The 24,758-nt window shown below is 39.8% G+C and overlaps 1 protein-coding gene across 3 annotated transcripts in view; it reads right to left on the reverse strand.

Moving 5' to 3' along the window:
- The window catches only part of LOC109422772 (uncharacterized), a 141,298-nt gene that overhangs the window by 63,135 nt on the left and 53,405 nt on the right, over nucleotides 1–24,758 (reverse strand). For all 3 annotated transcript variants that reach the window (XM_062845541.1, XM_029861737.2, XM_062845540.1), the window contains exon 3: nucleotides 19,191–20,065. In XM_062845541.1, the coding sequence (XP_062701525.1) occupies nucleotides 19,191–20,065 (875 nt within the window). The remainder of the gene's footprint in view (nucleotides 1–19,190; nucleotides 20,066–24,758) is intronic.

Consider the following 24,758-nt stretch of genomic DNA (forward strand, 5'->3'; position numbering starts at 1 on the left):
TAGGCACAGCTGTACATGCCAACAAAAACGAAGCTTTATCCAAGACAGCCTGAATTTAAATTAACTGAACAAAAATGAACTACTCCGGCGTATTATTCATCCATAATAGTTGTTTTGTAATGAAATGACTTTATAGGTGTAAATAATGTATGAAATTCCTCAAAGTCTCATGGTGTCCATATTGCCCCATGGGGGTGTCCATTCTGCCTCGTATGCTTGAAGACGGTCATGAAAAACTAAAATTTTTCATAACATTTTTTGAAGTGGATAAATCATTTTTCTTCGTGAGCATTATTATACAATAGATGCTAAATAGACTTTAAAAGGATACATGTATCAAAAAACTAAACTTTTTTGACATCTTGCCAGGTAAAGTTGGCAATAACCTTAGGGTGTCCATATTGCCCCGCCTACCCCTACATGGTTTCCAGCTAAATGAAACACTACCCCTATTCCCTAAAATGCTAAATTTATGGATGGTCCCATAAGAAAATTCTTGTTGGGGTTCAAGATACTTACCAAATACTATTTACGCTAAGTGCAGATGGTGATGGCGAAATGCTTGACACAGTGAAGAGAATTGTCAGTTAAAAGAGGCACAAAACAAGCAACAAAGAAAGTGCGACGATTACTCTTTATCCCTACTGGTAACAGATAATGACATGATCTCGAAATTTTTTGTTGTAGACAAAACGGAAGCTGAATTTGTTGCGTACTTTTCAACTCGTGAATTATCAATTATTGCTAACCCAAAGTCAAAACTGTTTGATGATAGAGCGTCACCAGAGTTGCAGTGTTTACCGACTCGAAGTTACCGTTCGAAAATCGCAATGCAAGGTTTAAAAATCTCTAAACTGCGCGATGGTTGAATTTTGATTCACTGGCTTGACATGTTCCCTTTATTCCGGTAGCACCTATGCTGTTTTAATACCGTTATAACTTTTATCTCTAGGGAGCCGGGCTTGGATCACCCACCCTATTTTTGGTTATTTCTGTCAACAAATGTGAAACCATTGAAAATGGTCAACATAAGCATTCGCCCTTTTACGACCTTACGCATCACGAGCCACATATATCGAAAGAAAACGCCTTCGTTACAGCGGAAAATTTATGCGCATAGAAAAGGTACAATTAATGTCAAAGGCGTCTCATTTGCCACCATATAACTATCTGGTGTTATAGCAGCTGGGAAGCAGAAGGCACTCAAGAGAAATTGTTTGGTACCACATCTTCAAACAGCACTGACTCGTTTTCTACCGAATGACTCCAATTTATAGGGAGAATCACTATCAGTCTTCAGGAAGCACACACATGCACTGCACGCCGTATTCGTGATCGCGATGCGTGGTTCATGAGGCGAATCCACTCCATACCCGCACATCGGCCATCATCCTCAGGAGGAAAATAGTCGAATAAATATGGAATACAGCGGAAAACTCCAATGCCTCAACGTGAACTTTCTTTGCTAACATCTAGGAGAAGAGTTGTTAAGATGAACATTGGATTTAATAGAAAGTCGAACTATAATATACTGCAAGCTCGTTGTTATGATCCTGAGCATAGTGATGTAACTCCGAAATGATAATCGCTTTTTATTTTTTTCAAAATGTGTATCCGTATTCAACATTTATCAAGAATCACTTACCTAAAGTGTTGCCTATTTTCTTGAAACAAAGGCAAATTATCTGGATTGAAATGAATCAAACAAAAAAAGTGGCACATCTTATAACTAATTCTCGAAGTGAAAAATGCTGTTCGATGCCTTTTAGAGTGTACGGCTAAGATAAAACGTAACCACAACTATTCAGATACGCATATTTGAAACGACCGAGTGGTTTCCACTCCTCATAACTGGTCACGTAAAACACGAATGTTGCAGCACCACTTCAGGAAGCTCGAAGCTCCAATAGTTTTCCGCAGTGGCTATACCAATAATGGATGACTCGGATAGCATAAAGGGTGTTAGTAGGTATGCCGTTGCAGAAAAAAAAAGAAGTGGGTTTACCTTACAAACCTACCGACATCGACAGGTTGTTTTCACAATAAAGCAGAAGGTAATCTGATCCAAATGGGTGTACTATAGCAAACTCACACGCCAGCCCTCTCGGAAAAGTTAAACACGTGGCGTGTGCCACCAACTAAGATGCTGCATTAGTTTCATACCTCGACTTTCCTTCCCTCGGAACCTCGGAAACAGCAAATAAAACCAAGATGCTACCTTTGATGCCTGGATTGAGCTGCAGTTATCCCAATTCCGGTGAAATCCCACCAGGTTGATACCGTCCATCGTTCCATTCATGCTAGCTGTTCTTCACATGTATCGACTTCAGGTTTCCCAACAGTGCCAATAGTAAGCAGCCCAGCAGCTGCAAGGCTCCCGACCTGACTGCACCATCATAATAAATTCATGCGCGCGATATACTTTTGCAGAACCAGTTTGTTCAAAGCGGGAACAAGTTTTTGCGGTTTTACGTGTATTTCTGTACACCTAGTTTGATGCAAAGCTGCACTGAGGTGCTCCCTGATAGAGCCATGTTTTACCGCGCAAAAAACAGTTCGTGATACAAAAAATGAACTATGAACTTTTGATTGTAATTGAGATTTCAAAGATTGTTGGCAAATCTTATGTATTATGCATATGAAGAACAAGTAGCGGCGTGCGAAGTGAACAAATGAAGAGTTTTTTGGAGTTAGAACATAAATAAATAAATAAGATTTAACGACAAACAATTGAATGTTAGTATGTTAGTAAAAAAAACACCTGTTATGTTCGGGATGAAAAAAATGACACCGGCAATAAGGTCGTTGAAAGAGATTTGCTTTTGATTAACCCACAACCTTTTCACCGTGGATTCGAAATGTGCCACCGTGATCGATTTTCCACCGTAAAGTGACACTCTTAATATGGTCCAATTTCAAGGTGGTTTCAACACTAATTTGTATATGGAATAACCGCACAAGATCAGAATATCATCCGCTACATTCTTATAGTACATAGCTAAATGTTCTATGGAAACAAACAGCTACCGGAGGAGTGGAAGGAAGGGGTAAATTGCCACATTCACAAGAAAAACCACCATTAAAAAAGTGAGAACTTCAGTGCGATCATCATTTTGAATGTCGCCTACAAAGTGCTATCCCAGATCATCTTCCGTCGGCTAAACGTCCTAAAACGAATGAGTTCTTGGAAAGTTATCAAGCCGGCTTCATCAACGACCGGTTGACAACAGACCAGATCTTCACCGTACGGCAAATACCGTGAATACCAGGTCCCAACGCATCACCTGTTCATTGACTTCAAAGTGGCATACGGAAGTATCGACCGCACAGAGCTATGGACAATCAGGAAGCTGACTAAACTGATTTAAGCAAAGATGGACGCTGTGCAAAACTGCGTAAAGGGTTTCGTGTGAACTATCCAGTTCATTCGAATCTCGCCGAGGACTGCGACAAGGAGACGAACTGTCACACCTACTCTTCAACATCGCTCTGGAAGGTGTAATGCGACGAGCCGGGGTCATCAACCGGGGTACGATTTTCACAAAATCCGGTCATTTTGTGTGCTTTGGGACGACATGGACATTATCGCCAAAACATTTGGAACGGTGGCACAACTGTACATCCGCCTGAAACGCAAAGCAGCAAAGGTCGGACTGTTGGTGAGTGCGTCCAAAACAAAGTACCAAACAAGGTACATGCTGGCAGGCTGAACCGAACACGACCGGATCCGTCTAGGTAGTAATGTTACGATAGACGGGAATACCTTCGAGATGGTGGAGGAATTCGTCTATCTCGGATCCTTACTGATGGCTGACAATAATGCTAGCCGTGGAATTCTAAGGCGCATGTGAAAATTATGCCTACTACGGACTTCAGGAGAAGCTGCGGTTTAAAAAGATTCACCGCGGCAACAACGCTTTGTTATTTCGTTAGCAGATTATGACAAAGATCGCTCCCGAGTTTGTTCGTAACAAAAACGGTTGGAATATTTGTCTAGGAATGTTCACATTGTGATTTTTGCATTGTTTTACAACTGAAACTCGGTTTTGTGGTATGTAACAGCTCTGTTAAGTTCAATTGTTAATGAACTAACAAATGGAAGTCGAAAATTTCGCCAGAAAACCCCAAATATCAACACACGCACGGCAAGCGATGTTTGTTTTATTGCCTTCATCGCCTGATATGCGTTTGTTGCGGAGCACCTTTGTTGCCAACATGCACCGCTTATGACAAACTGTTTGTGCACCATGTACAAAACGTTAATAAGACCAGCGGTCATCTACAGACACGAAACAAGGACCATGCTCGAGGAGGACCTGCAAGCACTCGGAGTTTTCGACAGACGCATGATAAGGACGATCTTCGGCGGTGTGTAGAAGAATGGTGTGTGGCGGAGAAGGATGAACCACGAGCTCGCTGCACTTTACGGCGAACCCAGCATCCAGAAGGTGACCGAAGCCGGTAGAATACGGTGGACAGGGCATGTAATAAGAATGCCGGATAACAACCCTGAATAGTTAGTATTCGCGATTGATCCGGTTGGCACAGGAAGGCGTGGAGCGCAGAGAGTACGGACCAGGTGGAGCGTGACTTGGTGAGCATTGGACGTGACCAAGGATGGAGAGCATTAACCTCAAACCCAGTATTGTGGCGTACTATTGTTGATTATGTCTTATCTTAAATGTAATGATGAGCAAATAAATGTATGTATGAACAGCCCTAATGACAGCTGCAAGCAAACGTACGACGGCGCTCAGTTGGGTGAATTTTAGCATGCCGCGAATGAGTGATCCGTGAGTGACTTTGTTCGTTTCATAAAGTGGAGTCAGGTTGTAGGAATATTCTGGAATGTTTTGTTCAGGAACCTTGTGGAACGTTGTAGATCCCCTTTGAGGTAATATAACAGGAGAGCACTACCATCGAACGTCGAAACAGTTCGAGTTAACTCGGCACACGGTCAAGAAGTAAAAATTTTTGGAAGTTAGCTTGAGCTGGCAAAAGCTCTAATGAAGTGTATAATATTAATAAATATCGAAGTATAGGCGTTCTCGTGGCTTCGGCAACGTGAAGTTAAGTGGAATACAGTACTTAAGTAAAAAGAACAATCGTGTGCTCTTTGTTGCGAGGAAGAAATTTCCGTTTGAGGAACTGCGGAGCCCCAAACATTGGTTCGAACCGAATCCCTGTATTCTATGGCTTTGAAAGACATTTTTTCTGCTCGGAATACTGAAGAAGTCCACCGCTACCCACTGGAGACTAGTATGGGACACGCTTGTATGGAAAAAATAAATCCTCGCTCCAGTCGACATTTTTGATTCCATTTAGGTCCCATATGAACTGTACAAAATTTCAGCGCAATCGGTGAAACTATAATTTAGCGCAAGCGGTTCAAAATTTGCATAGGATTTACTATGGGAAAAGGTTCACTTTCAGATAAAAAAATCCTAGTAATCGTCCCTTGTCTCCTTAATTCAAATCGATCAACGTTTCTTGTAGAAAAAACATTTATGAAACTTTCCTTCGAAGACCGCAAAACGATTGGATGCTTGTGGAAAAAGTTATTGATTTATTGCCGATTAACGATCCAACGAACGGCTTTTTGTTTTGTTTTATCAGCAGCACTGCTGCTGCCGTTATTGCATGGGGTGGCGGGAGGCATCACCACCCCCAGAAGCATCAGCAGCCAAGGCAGCAGCTACAGTGCTGCTAATAAAACAAAACAAAAAGCCGTTCGTTAGATCACTAATCGGTAATAAATCAATAACTTTTTCCACAAGCATCCAATCGTTTTGCGGTCTTCGAAGGAGAGTTTCATAATTGATGTTTCTACAAGAAACGTTGATTGGTTTAAATTAAGGAGACAAGGGACGACCACTAGGATTTTTTATCTGAAACTGTAACTTTTCCCATAGTAAATCGTATGAAAACTTTGAACCGCTTGCGCTAAATTATAGTTTCACCGATTGCGCTGAAATTTTGCACAGTTCATATGGGACCTAAATGGAATCAAAAAAGTCGACTGGAGCGAGAATTTGATGTTTGTCCCATACTACTGGAGACACTGCTGCATCTTAACAAAAACCCTGGAGAAGTTTTGGATGAAATGTTTGGAAGAATACTGGAAAGAGCCCCTGGAGGAATCCCGGTTGGAACTTTTGGAGGAATCCTAGAAGGAGGAATCATCAGAAGGGAGAAACTCTTGGAGAAAACCCAGAAAGAACTCCTTGAGAAATCACAGAAGAAACTCCTGATGGAACTCAGAGAGCAAGTCTTTTAGGAATCCCAAACAGATCCCCTGGAGGAAATCTAGAGGAAATTTATGGTGAACCAGTGAGAGGAGTTTTAGAAGCAATCGTAGGAAGGATTTCTATGGGTATTTCCTGGAGAAACCCCGAAAGAAACTAAGCAATCCCAGAAGGTACTTCTGGAGGAGTCCGACCAGCAAATCATAAATAAGCACATTTTTCTACGCGTACGTACCCACATTTTGAATTTAATCACACTACCTATTTATGGGAAGCCGACGAAATTTTTCAAAGTCCAAATCGTAAACAACAAGGCCACGAAACGTTTGGAAACAGTTTGGACAGTATTGTAATGAAATGAAGAAATGAATTGCTGATAGTTTGTCGTATTTTCACCATGTAATCTTTGGTAGATTTGTTTGGATTCCTGGATCACCTAGGAATTCAACGCAGATGCTTTCAGCATTTTCTTCTTTTTGGTTGTCGTTCTCTATTTCCTCAACATGGTATTTCTGTATAGCTGTGGGGCCTTTCATCCTAAACCGTTTATGCTATCAAAATTGGAAACCATTTGACTCTGATTGACTCATTTGAAATTTCCTCTCAGCACCTCCTCCCAATGAATTGAAAATTTCTATTCACCCCCCAATTGCGGCACAATCATAAGGACTTCCGCCGCAGTCAAATTTCCGGACGTCACGCGCGCCTCTATCTGCTTTTTGTGCGGTTGAAAGGTGAAGCCTACACACTAGCTCAAGCCAGGTGTTTTTTTTTTCACTCGCCTGGTTATATCCTCTCTAGGCTACCGTGTTGAATCGCAAGCCAGTAGGTATGTCACTGTTTTGCTTGCTTGGCTGTCTCTTCTAGAGAATCTATACATATGGGACTGACTTGCGATTCACGCTACACGCTCGTTAGATGAGACAAAACTGGAGGGAATGACGAAGTATGTATGAACTAATATCTAGTTGTGGAGGTGAATAAATTTGTGTGCGACTAATAAAAAAAGGCGGGACGAGGGGTGATAAAAATTTCTTCCTATGCTTTCATATGTCGTGCACGTAATGCAAATGTGACGAAGCAAAAGAAGTTTCGCTGATTTCATATGACGTATTTCAGCTGTTGAAAACTGCAATAGGAAAAAATACCAGTTTACCAGTATATGTAGTAGCAATACAGTAATCGCTAAATTCTGTGTGATAAAAAATACATTAGAATAAAAAAAAAACTATAGCTCATGTTCAGTTTTTCTTCTTTCTGGCATTAAGCCCCAACTGGGAGAAAGCCTGCTCCACAGCTTAGTGTTTTATGAGCATTCCCACAGTTGTTTGTATAAGCTTTATCATGCAAATTTTCAGTCCGATGCTGATTTATCTCCCTCCGCAGTTAATAATTAATAACTTTCTTTGCAAATTTGCCATTTTGCATTTGTGTATCGTGTTTATGCACTACTATTTATACTCTACCCAATGAAGTAAAGAATATTTCCATTCCGGCCAGGCATCGAATCCGTCATCCTCAGCATGGTCTTGCTAAAAGCACGCGATTTCACCGCTTCGACCATTTGGATCCGCATGTTCACATCTTGTTGAAATGATCCAGTTAAATTTGTTTCGGACGTTTCAAATTCAAAACGTAGAACATCCCACGAAATATATGAAATAAATAACTCACTCGCTAGCTTTGACTGACGTGTTGACAGTGTTTGTTAAATATGGAGAATTTGTTTACTGACAATCTACTTGAACTGCTGCTTTGTTCTGATTTATGGAATATGTGCGGTTATTCACACCAAATCAAAGGGCCAGAGGCAATGTGTACTTGACGTATTTTCCACTCGATGTTAGCAGACGCGTCATGAACATGCACAGGCCCGCAATGCAGTTCCATGAAATATGCTCACTAAACGAACGAACACATGCCAATCTTGGGCCGAAAAATAACAGAAGCAAAACTTTAAATTCCATTTCTATTTCTCGTATTTGAGAACTGCAATTCGAAAAAACTAGGTTAGTTGCGAAAAGTAATACAATCATCGAAGCTGTGCAATAGAGTCCCGGTGTCATAAGTAATACTACGCTCCCAAATTCATCCTATTTGAAAACAAAATGATTTCAGCGCCGTTCCTTTGTTTTCATTTTCCCAGGTGCTCACAGATAACAAAAAAAAATGGAAAATAGAAACATTAAAGAACACAAATAAAATTCAAAAACAATTCGCTTTCACTTGTTTGTTATGGATTGGCATCTAAGCAGAAAGAGGGATGGATTTGTGAAAAAAAAAGGAATGCTCATGATATGGGCTCGGAGTCAGTTGACTTTCTATTCCCCTGAATCTTTACCTGTTCTGTGGCTTAGTTGGTTAAATCGCATGTCTAGCGAATACGGAGTCGTGGGTTCGAATCCTACCAGAATGCGAATTTCACAAATTCATCTCTCAATTCTGTGCCTTTTAATTAATTACAATTTTCTCCAGCTAATAAATTTGTCGTAAGTATCAATTACATTGATTGATTATACAAATATATCTTTTGTTTTAATTTTCAACATATTTATTATTGCATTTGTGAGTAAAGTTTGAGCAGGAACTATCATTTTCAGAATTCTGTTATATAACTTAGTTAATTATATACAAATTCAATTCAATCCTCCTAAGATGTTACGCTAGGCGCATCACGATGGCGTAGTGCACGTTCAGCGAGCATATCTGGGTCATAGCGGACCTTGGTTCCGCTATGTTAGGCGGCGCCAGAAACAAACATGTTCAAACCCCTATATCTCAAAATCCTGATTAGACAGAATGATGCCGTTTTCGGCAAAGTTGATCAGCAAGCTAAGAATAATCAGACAATTGGGTCTTTGGTTCGGGATTTATCTGCTAGGTGGCGCCAAAAGCTCAAACACGTTTATCTCGAAACTTTAAAAAGTTAGAAGTATGCCGTTTTTAGCATAGTTTGTTCAGCAGACAAAAACAATCTGACAACGATGATCTTGGTTTGAGATTACTAACTGTTCACGCTGACCTTGGCTCGAGAAAATTCCATAAGACAGTGCAGTGTCAGTGTCAAGATATCTACACCTCCAAATCCTGGTAAGATATATAGAATGATGTCGTTTTCGGCAGCGTTTTTTTCGTAAGCTAAGAGTTATATATCAATCAGGTTTTCAGGTTTGCGGTAAGACGCAAACCATTGTTGTTATGCGTTTGTTGTTCATGGATTACTCCAGAAATTCCACCAGGGATCAATCCATGAATCCCTCCAGAGATTCCTCTAGCAATTTCTTCAGGGATTCCTCAATTAAGGGATTTATCCAGGAAATTTTCAAGATATTGATCCAAGAGTTTTATCAAAAATCTTCTCGAAAGATTTCTCTAGAGCCTCAACCAGGAGTTCCTCCAGGAATTTCACACCACCGGATATTTATCCAGGAATTATTACAGGGATTACTCCAGGATTCCTCGGTGGATCATTTCAAGAATCCCACCTAAGATTACACCAGAAATTTCACCATAGATTTACTTAGAAATGTCTCTAGGGTTATCTACTTAGCGATTTGACTAGTATTTCTCCAGGAAACTCACAAGGATTTTTCAAACAATTCCACTTGGTATTTATACAGGGATTTCTCCAAGAGTTCCTCCATCAGGGTGTCTACTCATAAGGCAAAATAAAATTCCCTGAGTTTTCCAGGTTTTTCCAGGGCGAAATTCTAAATGTTGACAAGTCAAAAATAAGTACAAATTTTATAAAATTTCTATACTTCTCAAAAACTACATAAACAGAAATATCAGCAAAACTTAAGTTAACTATATTTAAGAAGAAATGCGCAAGATTTATCATCTAAGAGATTTCACCAAATCACTGAATTCTTCCAAGACCTGTTTAACAAATTTCTTTTGAATATTCAGGAGTTCAACCAGTAATTCCAATGACCGTAAAATTCCATCCACAGTTTTGAATTTGAACTTGGATGTTTGTACTCTGTGCTGGTGGTGTAGTAATATTGAGATTTCGAAATTTTTCGTTTCCTTCAAATCGTTCTAGAATACCTACGTTAAATTCATTTGCAATTTCTCGCAGTTTTTTCTTGAAATTATTAAAGATTTTTGTTTTCTGGCTTTCTCCAGTTTACCTAAGAATACCCAGAGGTTTTTACTTATTTGCTTCCATAAATAGATCCTTCCGAGGTTTTTCATGATTTTAGGTTTTAGACGTTTTTCACGGGGTCTCTGCTAGAGTATGTACCCGGAATTTCTTTCTTGCTGAATTCCTACCGGAGATCTCAAAAATTTTCCAAAGTTCTCGCGGGAATTTCTCTTAGTGGTTTTGGGATAGTTTTCCAAGACTTTGTTTTAGAATTTCCAGGGATTTCTTCCTGAGACAGTTTTCAGATATTTCTCGTGGATGTCGCAGGATTTCGTACGTAGTTTTCCCCGGGATTACTTTTAGAGGTTTCCAGAATTCAGCCTTAACCCTAGAGTACAACACTACCAAAAAACCTCGCTCGTCGGTGCAGTTTCGGTTGCTTCATGGCGCGCGTCCTGAAAGGTTAAATTTCCTCCTGGGAATAATCCCGGAATTTTTTTCCGAGGAGTCCCAGTCTCTCTAAGGATTTCTTTCGTAGTTGCTTTAGAAATTACTCCAATAAGTCTTGGCGGAGATTTCCGCAAAATTTGACCGGGATTCCTTTAGATATTTTTCTTACAAGAAATCACGTAAGTTGTCTCAGGAGATATTCCGCGAAAAACTCTTTGAAAAAAATCCAGCAAGAACTTCTGTAGCAATTTTTAAAGAAATTCCAAAAAGAAGCAACCAGAATCCAGGGATAATTTCAGATAGTGATTCCAGGAAAATTTCTGGGAATAATCACGAGAAAATCTGTAAAAAATCTCATTGCAAGAAATTTGATAATCAACTACCACAAGGAAAATCCTTGGTAAATATCCGAAAAAAAAACACGGCACGAACTCCCTGAGAAATACCAGTAGTAGCTGCTGCAGAAATCCCAAAAAAGTCTCTAAAACATCTTAGGAGAATGTCTGTGATAAATTCTTAAAAACGCTGAGAGACATCACAGATCAACACCGTAAGGAATCTTTCTCGCAGAATCGCCAAGAGAAATCTCAAAAATCTCAAAAGAAATCCCGTGAGAACCTTTGGGAAATATATCAACTGAAATTTCTGTGGAAATTCAATGAGAAACTCTGGAAGAAATCTAAATTTTTTGAAGAAATCACAGGAGAGACTTTGGAAAAAAAATCCCGGAAGGAATTCCTGCAGATAATTAGTGAAAAGCTCCCTAAAACCGTTGGAGGAGCTTTAGTAGAAATCCCAGGAATAACATCTTCAAGAGGAATCCTGAGAGAAACGCTAACAGAAATTCCGCGACAACATCTGCGCTATATCCTGAGAGTAACTCTTGTGGAGAGTATGAATCCAGGTCTGGTAGAAACCCACGGGAACTCTGAGAGCAACACTAGAAAAATCTCTAGAAAAAATCTGTATGATCTGTATGATAAAAACTCCAGAATTCTGTATGTAAAAATTCCAGAAGAAATCAATCGGAATTCCGGAATCTTAAATGATTCTCAAGGAAGAGTCCCGGAAAGCAAAGTTCGAATCTTGGAAAATGCCGGTAGGAATCCGGAAGAATCTCCGGGAGGAATTCAAAAAGGAATACCAAGACAAATGTGGTGAAAATTAAATCACGAGGAATTAAATTTCAAGAGGAACCTCCAAAGAAATTCCAGAAATGACAGAGTTTCTGGAAATATCGTTGTAGCCGATTTTCTAGATCGATACACCAACACTACAAAATCGAAAACTTTTCTGTTCAGACCCATGATGTAATAAGCTCTATGGACTCTATTTTTGAGTAGATCTACGAATAATAAAATTCGCTTCTTTTTATTCTGACGACCCAATATTTATTGTTTTTTTCATCGGTGCAAAATTTCCCTGAGTATTCACGATATTCCCCGAGTATTCCAGGTTTTTTCCCTGTTAAATAAAATTCCCTGAGGATTCCCGGTTTTCCAGGTTTTTCCAGGTAGTGGACACCCTGTCCATGGATTCCTCCAAGAATATTGCAAGAGTTTTCTTTTGAGATTTCCCCATAAATTTCTCTAGAGAATTTCCTAGGAATTCTCCAAATACTAGGGGGATTAGGGGCATAATGGACACCCGGGGCGAAATGGACACCCCTGTTTTTACGGAAACCATTGACTTTTATGTAAAACTTTTAATGCATAAATGTTAAGGAACAAGTCATTGTTATATTTTTCAAAAGTACCTTTTATATTCCTTCAAAATAACCAAAATATCATTGAAATTGAAGTATGTTTTTCATATGGTGGATTTCTTATAATTTCGAAGCAGCAGCAAATAAGGTATTACGAGTGTTTGAGTGTGTCCACCATACAAACAAGTGAATTGTTAGCTTATCTACATGTATACGCAGATTTAGCATTGGATGAAGTATTATATTTTTGATCAGAACTTACTGAAAATAGTAATTTCAATGTTGTAGTCGATTCGGGGCGAAATGAACACTGGCAATTATGAATGGATGTACGCGCGTTGCATACTGTTAGGCGTTTTAGAGAGTTTGAAAAAAATCATTCCGATTATTTTAGCCTAAAGTTTATTTAATTAACTTTGAAGTTATGTAAACTCGTCTATGATGGAGTATTATATCTGTGGTATTGATCTCCGTAGACAAATAACTTAACTGGTCGATATTCTCAAAGATACAGCATAAAATATGCAGGGGTGTCCATTATGCCCCGATGGGTGTCCATTTCGCCCCGTACCTTCCCTGCCAGCCCCAAAAAACACACGGTTTTCAATTCATTATTTCTTCACAATAATGACATTCTAGCAGCTGTAAATGATTGAAATACGTAGGAAACAAGTTAAAGTTGTAAGCCAACTGATAATATATTAAGTTTTTGTCTGTTATACAGGCCTAACATACTCATTTGCTTAGGGTGTCCATTATGCCCCTAATCCCCCTACTGTACGGATTCCACCAAGGATTTATTCGATCAACGATTTATTGCGGAATTACTCCAGAAGTTCCTCCAGCAAATCTGCCGTTAATAAATTCAGAAATTCCTCCAGAAATTTCCCTAGGAATCCCTCCAGGGAATCCTCCGGAAATTTGTCCAGATATTACACCGAGAATTCCTCTAGGGATTTCTCTAGGAGTCCCTCGACAATTTTCTAAGATACACCGGGGCAAGATGAAACGTGAAGTTTTGAAACAGATTTCAATACAATTTGGAAATTTATTCTTCACTAAAAGATTGTTTGAATCAAAAATTATGTGTTATGGCAATCAAATTGTTTATCATCATTAGAAAACATCATGTTAATCCGCTGTTTCATCTTGCCCCACCCGTTTCAACTTGCCCCGGTGTACCTTACCTAAATTCCTCTGTGTATGATGAAATGAGTAATTGTTGAATACCATTGTCGTTGTTAAGCTCACTTAAGGTTTTCTCGCTTTTTTCATGTTTTCCACACATACTTTGGTTCATTAGTGGGCTAGAAAATAAAAAGTCGGCTAACTTTCTGCTACTTTAGCACCTAACCCCATCCAACTCAAAAGGTTTCATAGTTTCAAATTGCTGAAAGACTCTTTTTCTTAGATGCCACTGGAACTTGACTGTTGATGTGATTATAAGTAAGACATCCTCAAACAAGTGACGCTGGGTTAATCACTTCTTGAACTTCTCGTCCAATATGAAAGAATGTAAAATTTGCTCCTTTTTCAGAGATGCCTCCAGGGATTCCTTCAGAAATTATTGCTGGGATATCTCTAGGAATTTATGCTGTACATTTCCTGCTGGGATTGGTTCAGGAATTATTTCTGGGATTCTTCAAAAGATTTCTCTAAAATGTCCTCCAGTCATTCCTTCTGGGACTTCTAAAAATGCATATTGGAAACTCTTCAGAAATTAGTAGTGCGTTTTTTTGAGAAATTCTTGCTACGATTCCTTCAGAAATATAGTAGTGGGATTCTTTCAGAAATTCTTACTGCAATTTCTTCAGGAATTTCTGCCGAGATTCTTCCAGGAAATCCTGCTGATATTTCTCCGGGGATTTCTATAAGAAACTCTTCAGATATTTCCCTAAGAATTTTTCAGGCATTTTGAGCATGAGCATGAGCATGAGCATAGATGACCGCACAATTCGTAGTTGCTACTCCGTGATTGACCAGAGCAATCGAAATTGCACAAGGAACCAATGAATAGGGCTTGGGACTAGCTTACTATTCTCAATGTACACAGTTCGAGAGCTCTCAACTTTAATAAGGTCAATAACGGCGCCGGCCACGTCCTTACGGTCATCGAGGATGGGAGGGAATGTTAGTAAGACAAACGTTGTTAAAAAGACCGCGAATCGCTGCATCTCCACGTTTGTCTCAGGAAGGAATTTTTTGTTAGTAGGGTAAGGTACATTGTCAGTCCGGGAGTCACCTATGGTTGGTGATATGATTTGACAATGGATCAATATACACAAACCGCCGTTAACAACCGACCACTTTTCGACGCAAAAACTAGCCAAAAGGAAAATTATATCGCGCGTCTCCACTCCACTAGGGAGCAGAGACCTTTAGTCTATTCCACACAGAAATACACTGAACGCGACTGACTTGTCGGCGCCCGGATTTTTTTCTCGACCGGCGAGCCCTAACTATCATTTTTCACTCTTTTGTGTTAATGCAAAAAAAAATATTTATTATCCACTAAAAGTGTATTGGGCGCCGACGGAGAGCGAAAAATTCGGAACCGACTCGAGCCACGACGCGTCCACCGCACACTTCGTCCCGTCGTCGGAGCCCCGCAAAGAAAAAAAAAATCGCAAAAATCTAGCAAAGCCAGCGCGCGAAGCTTTGCTGCTGCCGAACTACCGCACACTACTGACTGCTTGGCGTCCCGTCGTCGTCGTCGGAGCCCCGCAGAGAAGAAAATATCGCAAAAATCTAACAAAGCAAGCGCGCGAAGCTTTGCTGCTGCCGAACTACCGCACACTACTGACTGCTTGGCGTCCCGTCGTCGTCGTCGGAGCCCCGCAGAGAAGAAAATATCGCAAAAATCTAACAAAGCAAGCGCGCGAAGCTTTGCTGCTGCCGAACTACCGCACATTACTGACTGCTTGGCATCCCGTCGTCGTCGTCGGAGCCCCGCAGAGAAGAAAATATCGCAAAAATCTAACAAAGCAAGCGCGCGAAGCTTTGCTGCTGCCGAACTACCGCACACTACTGACTGCTTGGCATCCCGTCGTCGTCGTCGGAGCCCCGCAAAGAAGAAAATATCGCAAAAATCTAACAAAGCAAGCGCGCGAAGCTTTGCTGCTGCCGAACTACCGCACACTACTGACTGCTTGGCGTCCCGTCGTCGTCGTCGGAGCCCCGCAGAGAAGAAAATATCGCAAAAATCTAACAAAGCAAGCGCGCGAAGCTTTGCTGCTGCCGAACTACCGCACACTACTGACTGCTTGGCATCCCGTCGTCGTCGTCGGAGCCCCGCAAAGAAGAAAATATCGCAAAAATCTAACAAAGCAAGCGCGCGAAGCTTTGCTGCTGCCGAACTACCGCACACTACTGACTGCTTGGCGTCCCGTCGTCGTCGTCGGAGCCCCACAGAGAAGAAAATATCGCAAAAATCTAACAAAGCAAGCGCGCGAAGCTTTGCTGCTGCCGAACTACCGCACACTACTCCCTAAGAATTTTTCAGGCATTTTTCCTATGATAAACCCAGAAGGTTTTTCTTGAGATTCTCTAAGGAACTCCTGCTGGGATTGCTTCAGGAACTCGTGCTGATATTCCTGCAAGACTTTTTAGAGGAATTTGTAAAGAAACTTCTCTAGGAATGTCTCCATCAATGTCTGTTAAATTTTATTCAATATTTTCTCCTAGAATTACTCCAGGAATGTCCTGGAATTTATCTAGGGATTCTGTAAGGAGTTTCTGATGGGGTTGCTTCAGGAATCCTGCTGGGATTTTTTCAAAAATACCACCAGTTCATTTCTGCTGGGATTTCTCAGAGAATTGGTCTAGGTACTCCCTAAGAACTTTTTTTTCGGGAATTCTTTCGGCGATTTCTCCAGGAATTTTATCAGTTATTCCTTCAGAGACATAAATGGAAGTTTCTTAAGGATTCTTCTAGGAAATACTTCAGAGATATATTATTCAGGAATTTCGCAAGGATTTCTTCAGATATTGCAATAGGGATTCTTTCAGAAATTACTCAAAGGGGTTTATTCCGGAACTACTCTAGAGGTTTCTTCAGAACTTACCGTAATTCTTTAGGTAATTTTTGCAGAAATTCTTCCAGGGATTATGCCAGAAATTTCATCAAGGTCAAGGACTTCTCCTATGATACCTCTTGAGATTCGTAGCAATTTCTATTTGAATTCTTCAATAGAGATACCTCTAAGGGTTCGCCCACGGCTGTTTTATTTTGTTTTTGTTAATGAAAAGCTACACTGTAAACATTAAGTTCAAGCAAAATATCAGACTAGCTAAATTACTAGCATTAATTCCAAAAGAGGTTTTTTTTTAGAAATGTAGTTTATAACTAGTGTGATAGTTGAGTATCATCATTTATGAAAGTAAGAATAAGTTAGGTTGTCAATAAATCAACATTGGAACTACCAACAAAAGGCAAAAAGGATGGCAGCAACTAGAACAACTAGGATATTTGATAAAACATGAAAAAAAAAAAAATCTCACTAGAACGAGGAATCATAAAAAACTACCATCAGAAAACTGCCTCCATCTTCTACCGCCTAGTTCTCTGCAGTGGCGTCTCGAAACCTCAGTTTTTACCTGTTCATCGACCCTAAAACTTACAAATACAGAGGATTCAGGATCAGAATCATATTGCAATCATATTGCCATTCTTGTCAATTTCTACAAATTACAAGCCAATTTGCTGAGAAAATTCAAGAATTTACATTCGTTGAACAGGTAGATTTGAGGTTAGGGAATCGCCACTGGTTCTCTGGCGGTTTGTAACAAAAAACGATGCGAAAATGAAATCGAAGTCCATCACGGACAATCATTTGATTCGTCCGATGGGGAGCAACATCTAAGTCCTTCCTCTGGTTGGTCCCGAAACATGTTAATGACCAAAACTACCCTTTGTGCTGTTTGAAGTGTTCCATCATCGCGACAATATTGTTGAACAAAGCGGTGACAATAACTAGGCTCCTAGAGAAGCATAAGTATTATACTACCCTCAACCCGGCGAGTGTGACAAGTGCCCTAAAGTTAAGAGAACAGGTTCATCGTTGCATGACCTACTTAAGCAAACTTTATCAAAAGCACTCTCTGCGATTGTCGCCTGATCGCGAGGAGTCGGTCTCGGTACCTACATATCTGTCTGTAAGTCCGTAGTTACAGTGCACATCCTGGGTGCGGGCTGACTGGCATAGTTTTCATAGCGCTCTCGAAATGTCAGCACTCGCGCAGCGGCGGCGGTCGTGACTATTGCTGCTGCTGCTGCAATAGGAAACCAGTTTCCCCGATTCGGGACTGGGTAGAAGCCCTTTTGTTTTTGCATCAGAGCTCACATCTCGTACCCACTTGAGGCGAACATGTCAACGGAAAGAGAAAAGCGAAAATTTAATGAATGTCCAATTCAGTTATCAGCAGGCTGAGGAACAACAGGAAGAATGGACGTTTTTTTTCGAGGTTGGAAAATCTTCCAAACTGGACTCATAAATTGAAAGGGATACTTTACGATAAGCCAAAAAAGGAACAATAACACGTCGTCATATGGAGGGAGAATGGTAACGAAAACCGGTCACGTGACCAGCGCTTTCAGATTGATAGTATGTGTTGCCTTTTTGTGTCGGTTTCGTTTTCTGGGGTGAAATGCTTTACGGGCACAGGATGCACGAAACATGTCGCCCCTGGTTGAGCAATGTTGGCCTCACAGCAGCGTGGGTTACCGTCGTCGCAGTTTAGTACATGTGTTCCATTCATAAATTTTACCATGACGACAAATGGGTCAACACAATCAGTGGTCATTTATACTGCTGGGAGAGGTCCTCTTAACTGTACTGTGTTTAAGTTTCAGTCCGTATGAAGTAGAAAATATGTTCAAGGTTTACATAGGTACAAGCCTTTTTGCTACAATGAAATCAGACGCAAAATAAATGAACATTCAATATTGGGACATTCATTTTAGAGAAACTACTAAATATTTTTGGGAAAAATATGCTGTGATTCTTACTAAGATTTCACTTTGATGCCCATATTGCTGTCTGGGGTTTTGAAAATTTCAGAATATAGGCCACAAAACACCCCCGGAGAACCGGTTCTAGGATGAGCTCACCGGATAACCCTAAATCTAGCCGTTTCCGAAGGTCATTTCGCGAATTTTGATAACGATATTGCAATCTCATCTGGAATATGTTTCGAAATAGCCACCCCAGGGATAGTGCTTGAAGGAAATATAAAATTCGTGTTGTGAAGGGCTTTGCCAAAAAAAGCCCTGCCGAAAAAAGGCTCTGCTGGAATGAATAAATGATTATGCACGGTTCAACAGTGACCACAGTATCCAAAAGAGAATCTGTTTCTAATTGGCTAACTTTTTTTTTAATTCAATGGATAGTCAAGAGATGATTAAATTATATTCTGATGCATTTACAAATGGTTCGATGTCCACGTAGTAATAATTCTTTAGAAATTTCCCAGTGATACTATATCATTGTTTTCAAAATACCGGGAGTCAAACCGTTCTAGTTCGTTCACAATCCAAAAATGAATGAGTTTTTGAATTGCTTACTAGTAAAAGATCCAAAATTTTACTGGGTACCCAGTTCGGGTACTAGCCCACCCCAACCCAACATCATAATTTGTTACCCTAATATAAAGACAGCGCTCAATAATTCCCTAAGCATCTCCCGAAAAACAAACAAGTACTCACCGTGGTGGAACCTTCTTCTTGAGGTCCGGTCCGCCGCCTATAAGCTGTGACGTTCGTTCGGCAATCGACGAGCCCATCAAGGGCGGTGCCGATGGTTTCGGATGCTTTGGCCCTGCATCCGTCAGGAATGTGCTGTGTTCGCTCACCGAATTGTTGTTGTTGTTGTTCTGCTGTGATGACTGGTGCTGCAGCATGTGGCCATGGTGAACACTATTGTTGTTCAGATTTTCACAACTGCCCCGATTTGTGTTGATCAATACATTTTCGTAATTGTTGGGCTTGCCGGAGGCAGTGGTCGTGGATTGGATGATTGTGGTTGGATTGTTATTACTATTGTCACTAGTGGCTTTTACCGGCAGAGCCGGTGTTGCGGCAGCACTTGAGTTACGTTTCGATTCTTCCGCCTTGGAAGCATTTTCGGAAGATTCCTTAACTTCAATTACGGTTACAAAATGACTGGGGGATGATAGGAGTGCATCGCTTTGACTGGAACGTCGTGAGCGGGATTGTCCGCTTTCTGAAGCGTTGTCTTGTGGGTGATTGCTAAGGTTGGCACTATTTGGTACACCAGTCTTTTCGGAGGATGATGTGACCATTGTCGACGTAGGCGAGGAGGAGGAGGACATCGACAAGGATTTGGTGGGGGATGAAATGTCACTGCTGACGCAGCGACGCTGATGCAGATTCGAAGTAAGCTCATTGATGCACTGATTCAGTGCACTATCTTTATGCTGATTGTCCCTGCGCAAGGCCACCAGGCCGGCAGAGGTGCTGTGGTCTTTATCGCCCGAGGCATCATCCTCGGCAGTGCTGGCACCGTTGGTGCCTTTGTCGTTACTTGTGTGCTGTTGTGCAGCTGCTTTGATGATTGATCCCTGAGAAAGTAGAGAAGAAAACACGAAATTGAAATTAGTACAGGTTGAAAACATTCAACAGCTGGAAAATATAAATGAGTATTCGAAATTGTAAATCAACACTTTGGTCACAGGTCAAAATATCCTATACTCCATTTTTTTGGCCGGTAATTGATATTCTTTGCTATTGAATTTGTGCTGATTCCATTCAGCAATACGAATTGTTGATTATCAGCAAACTGGTCAATTTCCTGAATTTGAACATCAGCAAAGTTCCGCTGAAGATTCAGCAATTTCTAGGGTAAACGCTTCCCTAGTGGTTGTGCTATTAATATTTGTCCAGAAACCCATTTTAACCAATTAATTTTCTTTATTTTGTTTTGCTTCTTTGCAACTATAGTGGGAGTAAGGTTTTTATAGTTTTTTTTTATCTGTATTAACGAGATTTTTAGCCCTAGGCTACTAGTTCATCTCGGGACCCACGCTTTACTTCCCTTCCGATGGAAGAACTCACATTTTGTGAATTTTGTCGGGAGTGGGATTCGATCCCAGGTCCTTGGCGTGGTAGTCAAGTGTTCTAACCATCACACCATTTCCGCTCCACAGGTTTTTAAGTTATTATTATTAATATTTGTTAACCCACGAGCGATCGCGCTGTTGTATTATGTACAACACGTTAAAAAAATCTCGCTCTTTATACTCAGCATTAGCGTGGTGCTGACGGTGGTGGCAAACCGCGCGAGTTACGGAAGGTTAACTACACTTTACCACTATTGTGGCGTTCGTATCAAATAGGCCCTTTAGTGGTTGACCCCACAAGGATGCGTAACTATAGGGATCAATGTTGAATATGACCACCATAATAGGAACAGTGTACCTATAGTTGGTGCAAGTGATTTTTGTTGTATATAAAATGTCCCGTTTATTGAATAAATATACTGATAGTATCCTCTAAAGTTGAAACAATATCCAAAGAGTCGCAATTGGACTTTAATACCAAAATTCTTGATTTTGTTCTATATATCGATTTTCGTTTTAAACATGTTTTGGAAGGTTTGAATTTGCGATTTTGTGAATTTCCACGCAGAAAAAAAAACATGATAAAATAAAAAAAATATATATTTGAGCTAAACTCAAACAAATTGACTCTTCGTTCAGGCCACAAAAATTGAACTGTTTGAAACAAACATCAGCTTTGAAGCAAATGCGATCCATGTTTGAAATATTTTTTTTTAATTTCTGACAGATTATGTTAGAGATGAATGAGAGATGACGTTTTTTTTTGTGTGGTAGGTCGGCTCTACGGTAATCTTTGTTTTTCCATTAAATTTACACATTCTTTTCCTTTGTTGGAAAATCCTATCCATGGTGTATTAAAGGAAGGTGATGAGATCTAAACAATAAGTGGATGTGGGCAGAGGCACATGACGGCTACACATTTCTGAATGGTTGCTGATTGATGTTGTTTGCCATCATACTAGTGAAAAATACAATCTATTCTATCTATTTCGATCTTATAGCTGGAACTTGTGAGTATTTTTATGTTCTCGACGATGGTAAACATTTCATCAGTTTACCGAACTAACATGAATAGTTTTCTAAGCATTGTTTTGGACATTTCCCAAGAGATTTTCTTTGGAAAAAGATCTGACTTCTGAGGGATCAGATAGAAATAGTTATGAGTTCAACTTTAGGAGCTGATATGAATTTTTGCCATTGAAAAATGCATCTTAGGAACTGTGAAGAAAAATAGAAACATGTCTTTGGTTCTTCTCACAGCTTGAAGCGTTCAATTCTAAGCAGTGCACAAAATTTTTGAGCAGACGCGTTGAAGGTGACTGGGTGGCAATTGTCATTCACTTGCTTGTATATTCATATTCAGCTGCTCGATATTTGTTTGTCAACCGAATGAAAGTCAATGAATATTTGTAAACATCTTACGAAGTGTTAAATTGCTGATAAAATATAAACGTTTCGAATACATTTGATGGTGATTTACATAGATCTTGTTCCTTTCGATATTCGTAAAGTCTTTTTGGTGGGAATCGTAGCCATAAACGTAGGTAATTATGAAGATGTTTCTCGATCGGCTTCAATGATTCAATGATTCAATGACAACGAATTGACTGACTGTGTGAAGATGAAGAGCGAAAATGAATAATCAAATCAAATTCATGTTGTTTTCTGTCAATGACTGTGCGCCCTGGTTCTAAGATTTATCAAACTTGCATAAAAAGCTGCAAATGGGCTAATTCCTCAAAGAACAACAAACCATTATTTGTTTGAAATCAATTGTCAATTAGTAGTTGATGTATGCAACAGTAATTTAAAATTTGGAATGATTTAATAAACCTATTAGAGGGCTTCGCTAAACAGCGTCAATCGATGTTTAAATATTACCCTGATTAAATGTCGCGAATACTATGTCAATCTTTGGTTAGTTCATGGAACATTTCAATAATCAAATAATCATGTTTAGTGAAAGAGTTAAAGATAGCTGCTTCCATTCTTAAGAATTAATGTGATATACCATTTTACTCTAAACACCCAGAATACCACAATGGATAATGCCACATGAATACTTTGTATGATGACTGAACTTTCGAACCATCTGCCATTGATGAGCAGAGACTGTCTAAGTTAGAGTGGCAATCCCTTGATAAAGCTAACTACCTCCTGAGGGATGTGACATTTCTGTCTAGTGGAGACGTCGAGTAAGAAGGGCGGTCAAAATTCTAGACCATTGTTTGATATGTGCAAGAGCAAAAAGATGTAGGGATGTTTGGCATTGCTCATTATAGAAACGACAGTTGGATATTTAGCGCACCTAAATATTCAGCTCTGTATTTATGGAACAATCTTACTCTCCCAAATTCATCAAATTTTATTGTAGGGTAGAGGCACTAGACTTCAGCCCTTAAGAATTCGGTTCTAAATTTCATCACTTCATACAAAAAAATGGGATTTGCATTGAAGGGGCGAAGACTAGAGCAGTGGCGAAGATTAGTGCTTTTATTATACTCCTAAACCAGAAAGACTTTTCATGTTTTAACACCCTCCTCAGCATCTCCTATCCGTACCTTCTCGTGGTACACCGGCCGGAAACGGCGAGTAAACTTAGAGAAGATCGAGTAATCAACCCCGGGTAGATTTTTCGTTGGAGATTGATGATTTAGGGGGGAGGGTTTCTTTTGCAAACCTGAGCGCCTGTTCTCCAGAAAGAGCGGCTCACAACAGCGTCTGTTCTCCTTGTTAGGGGCGGCTGATCAACGTTCGAGTGCCAGAATTACGTTTATAAGGAAGTACAACTTAGTAGTAGTAGTTACGTTTGTAAAGTAACTGTTACGTTTGTAAAATAGTTTAAAGAATTTTCTATTAATTGCATTCTCTAATTCATGGAAAATTCTTCAATTGTTACATGGAACACACTCCAGTTTTGTAATTTGTTGAGAACATTTTGTTAGTTTGTGTTGTATGCTATAATGGGGTATTAGGCCTGTCCAGCTTTTCAAAAATGTTCTCTGATTCTCAAGTCCACTCCCATATTTTGATTGGCATCCTAAAAGAAGTAACTGGTCAAAATTTCAGCCAAATCCATTAAAATTAAGAGGTGCATCAAATCAATTTTGTGTTTTTCGACTATTTTTGAACTTCAAAAAATCATAACTACTCTAAAACATGTCAAAACTTAATTCTTTCGGCAGAAATTGAAAGCTATACTTGTCTGCTACAACTTCACCGAACAACGTGTGCCAATAAAATTGAAGGAAACATGTGTAATTATCACATTTGTAATCAGAAAAACCTTAAAAAGTTGATTTTTTGATAGATTTTGTTCTGGAATACCCTAATACACGTAATAAGTTGGATTTTTCAAAACGGCATCATATTCTCCAATGTGTTTTGGTTATTTGCTTCTTTGGCACCAATGCTGTAGGAGTTGCGCAAAAATTACTAAAATTCGTGAAAGCCAAATGTGGCCTAAAAACTAGCTTTTCGGGTGCAATCACGCTTTGGCGCGCAAAAAGTGGCATCGCGTCAGCACTGATATGATAGCCAACACCTGTCATCGCGCTTGTTTGTTATCACCCGTGGTAGGGGGTAGCCAAGGCAAACTACTTGGAAGCAAAGCTACTACGTTCAGTACACTTTCGCGCCACAACGTGATTGCCTCCAAAAAGCTAGTTTTTAGGCCACATTTGACTTTCACGAATTTTAGTAATTTTTGCTCAACTCCTACAGCATTGGTGTCAAAGAAGCAAATAACCAAAAAACATTGGAGAATATGCTGCCGTTTTGAAAAATCCAACTTATTAAGTATATTAGGGTGTTCCAGAACGAAATCTATCAGAAAATCAACTTTTTAAGGTTTTTCTGATTACAAATGTGATAATTACACATGTTTCCTTCAATTTTATTGGCACACGTTGTTCGGAGAAGTTGTAGCAGACAAGTATAGCTTTCAATTTCTGCCGAAAGAATTAAGTTTTGACATGTTTTAGAGTAGTTATGATTTTTTGAAGTTCAAAAATAGTCGAAAAACACAAAATTGATTTGATGCACCTCTTAATTTCAACGGATTTGGCTGAAATTTTGACCAGTTACTTCTTTTAGGATGCCAATCAAAATATGGGGGTGGACTTGAGAATCAGAGAACATTTTTGAAAAGCTGGACAGGCCTATGGGGTATGTACATCTGTCCCTGATCTTCAAT

Source organism: Aedes albopictus, chromosome 1, assembly GCF_035046485.1.
Source record: "Aedes albopictus strain Foshan chromosome 1, AalbF5, whole genome shotgun sequence".
NCBI classification, from domain to species: Eukaryota; Metazoa; Arthropoda; class Insecta; order Diptera; family Culicidae; genus Aedes; species Aedes albopictus.